Raw genomic sequence first — 9398 nt, 5'->3', positions numbered from 1 at the left:
TTTGGGGGTGGTTTGAGAACATATTGGGTGGCATTTAAGACTGGAATATTGTTTTAATTCTATGCCTGCAAATTTCTTTTTGGGAAGAGTTTGTTGAAATAAATGTATCAGCAGTTTTAGGAAATTGTTCTGAGTGCACAAAAAGTTGAAGTATTTTCTTGGGATATGAAATTGTGATAATTTAAACCACAAAGTAAATGCAGTATAAAGATGATGCCAAATATTTTCTATATTATCTTGTTGTTACAATCTAGAAGAGTCACTGTACTTTTCTTGTTCAAAAGGAGGTTCTGTTCTGTTGGAAAAACGTATCTGGAAAATTTACAGTATAGGTGTGAATGTTCATTGCTAGTAGTCAGTCCTCAAAGTGATAAAATGGTTTGGAAGAGAGAAGTGTCAGAATAAAAGATGTGCTTGCCTGCTCTAAATACATTGTGAGACATGTCCATAGTAATTCTTTGCCCAGGCTGTTGTAAGACACTGGGGGGCAGATTTTTAAGTTTTATCTTTACTTGAGAAATTCTGAACTACTATTATGTTTTTGAAAGATAAACTTAATTTTGGAATAATTTATGACAGGACAGCTTCAGTAAACCTCCCAGAAAATATTTCTCCAAATGTTAGGATCTGGCAGCTATATGAGGTTATAACTAGAAAAAAGCAATAAACCAACCAACAAACCAATCCCACAAAACCCCAAACAAGCAAAATACCCACAACCCACAAACAAAAAAAAGCCATGACCAAAATATCCCAAACTGGCTCTGATACAGCACCAATCTGTGAATGTAAGCATTTTAAATAACAAGAGTCAGTATTGCAGTAAGTAGGAGTTTGGACAGAAAATAGAATAAATTAGGTCTTGATTCTTAGTAAACAATAATTAAATCATTCTCAAGGATTCAGTATGTATTTTATTGCTTTCTGATTTTTTTTCGTAATTTGCATGCATTCTGCTCACTTTGGAAGTGGAAAAAGTATTTGGTTTTGGGTTTTTGTTGCTACTTATTTTTTACATTCTTCAATACCTTCAGGCAAAGAATAAGGATTTTTTTGCTAATTTTTTCTTCTGTATCAGGATCTATAGAGCTAGATTTTGATGGTGACATGATTAGATGATCAGAGATATAATTTTCATTCTAAAGTACTTTTTTTTTCATTCTGAAGTATTTTTTTTAGTTAACATTTATACTCCTTTGACATTCACTTTAGCTAGCTGCATGGTTTAATGAACACTAGTAGTGTGAATAATTGATTCAGTACACAGAGAGCTTTATTTAATACATTAATTTCTTTAACAAGTATATTTTACATTTGTAGTTAACCTTCATTGTGCTAAAGGTTTATTACTTTTGTAATAAATGTAATGTAAATGTAATTCCTTTGAAAAGCATTCAAATGAAAACTCTGGTGTACCTTATTATATATTTAGTTTGCAGTATGGAAGATGTACATTTCAAGATCTTTGAAAAATATTGGACTAAATCTTCAGTTGGCTTAAATTGGTAGTTTCATTTCCTAATGGTGTCCTAGCAATATGTTCTCAGTGCATAGTAGAGTTATAACAAAGGTAATCTATGTATTTTTGATAGGAGTTACAAAATCTCTCATTTTGAGAATGTTAACCCAGCATCTATTAGTTATAAAAATTGTGTTTTATCACTTCAGAACCAATTAATTTTCTGCTTCCAGACTTGTCATCTAAAACTGTAGGGTTTTTTAGAATGAAAATTTCATTCAGTCCCATGATGTTGTTAGAAAGTTGATGAACACTTTGGGAGGTAGCTATTTCTGGATTCCTTTGTTTCCATAAAATGCTGACAAAGAGGTAAGACTGACAAAAAATGAGTAAAAAATTTTTTTTATTATTCTAAGTGCTTTGAGGGGAATAAAAATGGTTGATGAATGAAATGTCTTCTTGTATGTGCAAAATGTAACTAAAATAAAGCACCACTTCTTTGTAGCTAAGTAACCTGAAACAAGTCACGGTTGTGGATGTGTCTGCAAACAAGTTCCATTCTATTCCAATTTGTGTACTCCGGATGTCTAATTTGCAGTGGTTGGATATTAGCAGTAACAACCTGAAAGATCTCCCAGAAGACATAGACAGGTAGTTTATGTTTTATTTCATTGACAAGTTTATGAACTACTAAGTGAATTTAGAAAGTAACAATCTTCCAAGGGACACCATTAATGAAAAATAAAATGAAAATTCACATTTGTAAATGTATCAGATAATTTTGCATGTAAACATTTCAACTGCTATTGATGGTCTGAGTCAGAGAACAGAAACTACATTTTCTAGCTCATTGATGGCAGCCAGTTAACTAAATAATTTTTTTCCTGCTTTCACAATAATTTATCATTATATCTGGGCATTGTTTTTCTGGATGTTCATGGGGTATAATCTGCCCCAGTTCCAGCAAAGGGGACTCACCAGATGGAGCTGGCAGCACTAGCTGTCTGGAGAGTAGGTGGGAAGGAGGAAAAGATGTACTAAAGCATATTTAAGCTACTGAAAGAGTCTGATAAACTTAGTTAGTGAAGCAGAAAATTATCTGTTAGATTAAAAGGACCACTGACAATGCCCCCTTTCTAGTCTTAAGTATATATACTTGGGCGCACATATACTCACTCTTCCAGTTTAGATATCCACTAGAATTTACTTTTAAAAAAAAATTGTGCTGATCCTTTAATGGGACTTGCTGGCCTGACAAAGCACTGTTCTTATCCCTGGGTCTATTTAGAGTCCTGAGGAGTCCTTTGGAGTCCTGAGGCAACAAACTTACAAAGATCTATATAGCTTCAAGTAAACCAAAACCACGTTAATTAAAATTTATTTTAAAAAATAATCTGGATTATTTATTGATCTGGGAATAGAAATCCCTGAGGCAGAAGAAACTTCACGGAAAACTAATTCAGTCTTAACTTTTGCAAGGCCTTTGTTGCTGGGCAAAAAGACTTTTCTGGGACATTGCTTAATCACAGATTACTCTGACAGCAGGGCTGAAGTCTTAATTTGGATAGTAAGTCACATGCTTTAGCTACAAACAGCATAAACCTGACATTTTTTTCCAGGGTATCCAACCAGAGATTTGATTAACTTCAAAGAGCTTCTAAGAGGATATTTTTCTTTTATGGAAGGATATCCACTCAATTTAAGGATCATTTTTTCCCTGTAACCTATATTTCTGTAGCTCTGAAATATTTCCTTTCTATATTTCATCTTCTCTGTTTTGTCTGAGTTTCCAGGCTTGATACTAAAATATCATAATCAGACACCACAATATAAGTTTTTCTTTGCTTGACTTTGTGTTTTGAATTTTGAGATCCCTTGTGCATTCTGAAAACCAGAAAGTGTCAGGATATCTCTCCAACCCAGTAAACTGATACTCTTATTCAGACTTATGACTTCAATGGCTGTAGTGTCAAAGAACCTCAATAAATTACCACAAAGCCTGTGATTATTTAATAAAGATGAGTTTGCAATAAACTTAAGACTTATTTAGTATCTTTCCCTGAATTTGGAAAAACCACATGGACCTGAGAAGCAATAGCCTACAACTGTGTCTTAGGAATGGACCTTTCCTGTCAATGAGACAAAATTGTTTCACCAATTTTTTATGCATTTTGCTTTCTGTCTGCTCCAGGGAATAAATGTACAGCCACAAATTTCTATTGCATTAGGAAAAGCCAGGGGAAATAAGGCAGAAGTTCCTTCACAAAACACTGTCATTAAATTGATTTCAGTGGGAGAACTTGCAAGAGCCTTATGACGAGGAGTTGGTCTTTCTCTTGTTCCCCACAGTACTAATTACTAGTGATAAACAATAGATGGGTACATATTGCCTAGCCCAGACATATCCAGTTGGTAGAAACTGGCATATGGGCAAAGGAGTGAGCTGGTAACACATATTTTTCATTAGTTCCTGCATGCACATCATGAGACTGTATATCATGTTCTGTCAACATCTTCTGTATGAAAGCACAGTAAATTTTGTAACCTTTTGTCTTGAGTATACTTCTGTTGGAGGTATGTTATTAATATATATATAATATTGAACCATGACTGGAGATTTCCTTTAAAGTTGATAAAAATTTGTAAAGTGAGTTTTGGGTGACTTGAGCAGCCTGTAATTTTTCCTATTATGACCAAGCTTGTGTCATTATTGCTATTCTGGATACATGTTCCTGTCTGAAATAAATATTTTAGAGTTATCTTTGTCTTGAATCTTCACAGGTTAGATCAATTGGAGACACTTCTCCTACAGAAAAACAAGTTGACTTATCTTCCACGAGCACTTGTCAATATGCCAAAGCTCAGTTTGCTAGTTGTCAGTGGTGATGACCTAGTTGAGATACCCACAGCCGTCTGTGAGTCAACCACAGGTTTAAAGTAAGTAAAAATGAGAAAGAAAGGAAAATGTTCTGAAGAAGATAAGGAGAACCTGGGGAAATACTTTCATGAGCTTCAGTTTCTACCATACCTGATGGTCAAATTCTGACCCCATTTATATCAGAGAGGTAAAGGAGGCACTAGAAAGATTGCAAATTCCAGAGGATCTGCAACTTCCTGATTTTCATCTGCCAATTACCCATGTTGTGCATCTGTATGCTTAAACTGCTATTCCTGGGTGGACTGGGTCAGAGGAGCTCTAACTCCAGAGTCACAAAGCCATGCCTCAGAGTGGGACCAGTAGCCTAGCTGTTAGCTGTTGATAAACTCAGTGCTGCCAAAAGCATCTTGCTGGGAATGGGAGACATGGCTAGTAAAAGGTAAATAATATCACATGAGTTTAGTAGTTCTTTGCTGTGAATCACCACCTAAAAGACCTATTTGTCAGTAGTTAATGGTGATCTTGCATTTCTGTGGGTCAGTGTTCAGATCTTTGATTATGGAACTATTTCAGAGCCTGTTCTGGATCTGGTTTGAGTGAAGCTGACTTCCCCCATAGCTTCCCCCATAGTGCTGTTCTTTGCATTTGTGGCTAGAAAGGTGTTGATAACATGGTGGTTTTAGATACTGCTAAGCAGTACTGGCACAGAATCAAGGCTGTCTCAAATCCTGCAGCCCTCCTCTACAAAGGCCAGTAGGCTGTGTTTGAGCAAGAGGTTAGGAGGGGACATTGCTGGAACAATTGAACCCAGCTGACTGTATGGATGTTTCATACCATATGGTGTCACGCACAGCATATGAAACTAAGGGAAAGGAAAAGAGAGGTGGGTCATTTTTTATTAAGTTTTTTTGTCTCCCAAAGAAACCAGCTACATGTGCCAAGTCTCTGCTTCCCAGCAAGTACCTAGACATCACCTGTTGAGAAGTAGAGATAAATTTATTTTTTTGCTTTGCTTTTCTTCTATGCATGGGTATTACTTTTCTTCATAAAGCTGTCTCAACCCACAATTTTTTTGTCTTCTGGTCTCCCTTGCCTTGCTGAGGAGGGGGAAAGAGAGAGCTGCTTGGTGGGCACCTGGCCAGCCAAAGTCAACTGATCACAGACTCACCCTAATTCATGAGATTTTAAAAAGCCATATGATTTGTTGGAACATTTGTTCTTTTGAAAGTGACAATTTTGTTGATTTTTTGTTTTTCTTTCTTGAAGTCATAATATCAGAATCATAATTTTCAGAACACTGTGCACTTAATTTTCACATTATGTAAGTTGTTTATGTAACCACCTAGTTTTTCACCTGCAGTATGCAGCTTTAGGAAATTTGTAAATACAGCATAATACATGTCCAGTCATGTATTGCAGAAGAGAAGTAATGTAATAACAACCAAAGAATGGAAGTACATATCGTCATCTAAGTGATACTGGCAAAATTCCAGATTGCTAGGCAGTGTTGTTAGGATGGAGTTCATATTGCTCATTACCAGATGTTAAATTATAGTGTAGTCTATCAAAAGTTCCATAATAAAGAAATATACCAGTTATTGCAAAGTATGATTCATGTAGATAAAGAAAGCGAGATGTATCTGATAATTTTTATATAGAAGTGGAGCATAGTGACGGTGCCATTTGAAATCTTTATTTCTAATAATATATGTGTCCTAACAATGCCATAATGCAAAAATTGAGCAACTGTTCTTTATGTTTCTAGCTCTAGTAGTAATTTATAAAATACTGTGTTGATTAGTGATGTTCAGCAGCCTCTAGCATATATTATTGTGTTAATCTCTCTATAGATTTGTAAGTCTCAAGGACAGTCCAGTTGAAACTATTGTATGTGAAGACACTGAAGAAATTATAGAAAGTGAACGTGAACATGAACAAACTGAGAAAGAATTTATGAAGGCATACATTGCAGACCTAAGAGAAAGGGGTACGTGTTAACTTGCAGTAAGCTTCCTATCTTGGATATAAATGCAGACTTTGGGAACATTAATTTTTAAGAGTACAAGCAATGTATCCTTAAATAGTAGTTGTCTGATATAGTATTATATAAGAGTACTAGTGAAAATACCAGTTATGTTTTGTTAAGAGTTTGGGACCTAACTAAGATCCTTGATATTGAACAAAAGTATGAAAATTTAATGGTGTGTTTATACAAGCATTAACCTTAATTCATTGATAAAGTGTGCAACATTAGTCTCATTCTCCAGATTTACTTACCTCTCTTGGAATTAGCATTAGTGATTTTGAATCCCTGAAGTGTTTCTCCTCAAAAAGAAACAGCATATATGAAAGGCCCATTGTATTGGTAGAACATTCTTTAACACTATTATCTGCATCAGGGTACTAATTGTTTAATCACTGAGTGATCATAGTAAAATCCCTGCTTCTGTTTTTATTATGTAACACCTGAAAATTCACATACTACTTTATTTTGTTGCTCTGTCTTATGTTTACCATCATTGAGAAACTGCCAGTCTCTTGAGTCTTGTTTAGTAGAATATGCTAGAAAAAGGGAAGGTTTCCTTTGAGACAGAATACTCTACAGGCTCTGTTTTAATCCCCTTGAGATTTTGTGTGTAGAAATGAATTTTTGTGGAATGAATCTTGTGGTATCTTTTCATTCCTTACATTTAATTTAAGTGATCTATATAGTGATCCTACAAGACCTAGTAAAAGAGGAATATAAAGGAAGGCCACAGGATGTGGCTTCAGAATACTTTTCATATGGGCCATTTGTTCCTTAATGTCTATAAACTGTGCACTTGGGTATTCATGCTGTCTACTTCTAAAGTGAAGTCTGATATAACACTGCCAGATTCTCATAATGGTAGCAACATTGGTTAAAATGGAGAGAAGAAAGGAATGGAGAAAAATCTGAAGTCATAATTTGGCTTTAGAGATACTCATAAAATATGTAGTGGTGCAGTTGTATTTACTTGCTTATGAAATGTGGAATCTGCCAGGCTGCCTGAAACCTGCATTTGGCCCTATTAATAATAGGCCAGGTTTATGTTCCTTTGGGGCAAAGAAGCTCAGGGATACACTTTTCTGCCTTCCTAGACAAAAGTTACCTCCATGCATTTCATGATGAACTTGGGTCATGATTCACTCTTGTAATTCCTGCTTCTGAACTTTTGTGCCATAGATTGTGCCAATGCCTGCTTTTGAGAAACAGACTGGAGAAGGAATAACTTCTGTAAAATACAAACCAGCAGAATTTCTGAAAGATACGACAGAGATTATTTGTAGAGTACCTTTGAAATAAACCCAAACCCAGCTGTTTCTAGCTAAAGCCTCCATTTATTTGTCCTGGATTACATAGCTAAAGTCTGAGATGTATTTCTTTTTTTTCTCTTTTCACAGAGTCTACTCCTTCCTACACTACAAAAGTATTACTCAGTCTTCAGCTCTGAGGATCAAAAATCTTTAAATCACTAGTTAATATCTACCTGAAGAGTGAACACTGGAAACTCTGGACAGCCAGGATCATACCAAAGTCATAATGAATCTTTTTATTTGTTACTGTAGTTGCTCTCAGAACTACAGATAAAACATGGAACAGTAGAGCCTTCATAAGATGCTGTTTCACATTTTAAGTCAACATATTTATTATCAAGTTCACAGCAGCAGCCACTAATTTGCTGAAAGCAAATATACACTGTAATAAAATATACACAGACATAGAACAAGGATGAAGATCTTTCATGTTGTAGTTGAAACAGTGGAACATAAATCATCATCTTAAAAAGAGATTTGATTTGTAAAAGGGGATAGACTAATTTACAAAATGAATGTGATATGTTGTTTTCTTAAGACCAAATAACATATTTAGTTATTTACAAGATTAAAGGTGAGAACACACCCATAGTTATTTGTATTTACATTCTGTTCTGCAAGAAAATTGTCCTCCTTAGGATTTTCAGTTTAGATAACTTTCAACCACTTTATATATAGAAACTGTAACGGTTTTACTGATTTTTTTCAAGCATATGATAAGCTTTTAGCTGTTTGCAAATTCAAGTACTAATCTGACTGTAACTTCTGTTCTAAGTGGTTTTATAATATAGTAGTGTATTAAATAAGACTTTCAGAACTAAGCAGTGTGAGCTAACATTATCAGCAAAATTATGATAAAGGTCTTCTATAAATGGTTGCAGATTATAGGATTTTGTTGACATTTATTGAAATTTTCCAAGCTGTATAAGAATGAGTTTCCTGTGAAAAAATTATGCTGTTTGCTAGTTAATAATCTGTTTATATATGATTATCTAAGTGTATATAGGGTAGATTTTCAGAAACCTAGTTTTACATTGACTTTTTGTTTAATAAATCTATAATTTTTAATCTAAAAAGACTTGAGACTCTGACAATTTAGACTCAAATTAGAGAATTTAAATTATTCTAAATTTATGAGTGCAATTAGGTGAGATGATATTTTTATCTTTCTTTTTTATTGTAGATGAGCTATTTTCAGTTTTGTGCAGTAGAATGCCAGTCATATTTCATAGTATGTTAAAGGGTTGGAATGGACCTTAGAGATTATATAGTCCCAACCCTCAATGCCATGAGCAGGAACACCTCCCACTAGACCATGATGCTCAAGGCTTTACCCAACCTGGCTTTGTACACTGCCAGGGTTGGAACATCCACAGCATCCCCGGACAACCTGTTCCAGTATCTTACCACTCTCACATTAAAAAATTTCCTCCTCATATCTAATCTAAATTTCCTCTTTTTCAATTTACACGCATCACTTCTCGTCCTGTCACTAGAGTTGCTAGTAAAATGTCCCTCTCCAGCTTCCCTGTAGGCCCCATTCTGATACTGGAAGGTTGCTATGAGATCCCCATGCAACTCTCTCTTCTTCAAGCTGAACAGTCCCAAATTTCTTCTCAGCTCAGCCTGTCATCACAGAGGAGGGGCTCCAGTCCTCTTATCAGCTTTGTGGCCTCCTCTGGACTTCTTTCAACAGTTTCCTTCTTATGCTGAGGACACCAGAAG

General features: G+C 35.1%; 1 protein-coding gene across 1 annotated transcript; it reads left to right on the top strand.

Moving 5' to 3' along the window:
* Positions 1-579: 579 nt before the first annotated feature.
* LOC103800815 (leucine-rich repeat-containing protein 2-like) lies at positions 580-7810 on the top strand (the record flags this gene model as incomplete). Its single annotated transcript, XM_009073200.1, has 5 exons — positions 580-643; positions 1965-2110; positions 4241-4396; positions 6188-6324; positions 7761-7810. Coding segments are annotated over 5 exons (553 nt in total), but the record flags the coding sequence as incomplete, so codon positions are not given.
* Positions 7811-9398: the final 1588 nt, after the last annotated feature.

Source organism: Acanthisitta chloris, unplaced genomic scaffold (assembly GCF_000695815.1).
Source record: "Acanthisitta chloris isolate BGI_N310 unplaced genomic scaffold, ASM69581v1 scaffold22544, whole genome shotgun sequence".
In the NCBI taxonomy this organism is placed as follows: Eukaryota; Metazoa; Chordata; class Aves; order Passeriformes; family Acanthisittidae; genus Acanthisitta; species Acanthisitta chloris.
The sequence above is the reverse complement of the archived record's forward strand: the minus strand, read 5'-3'. Positions and strand labels throughout refer to the sequence as shown.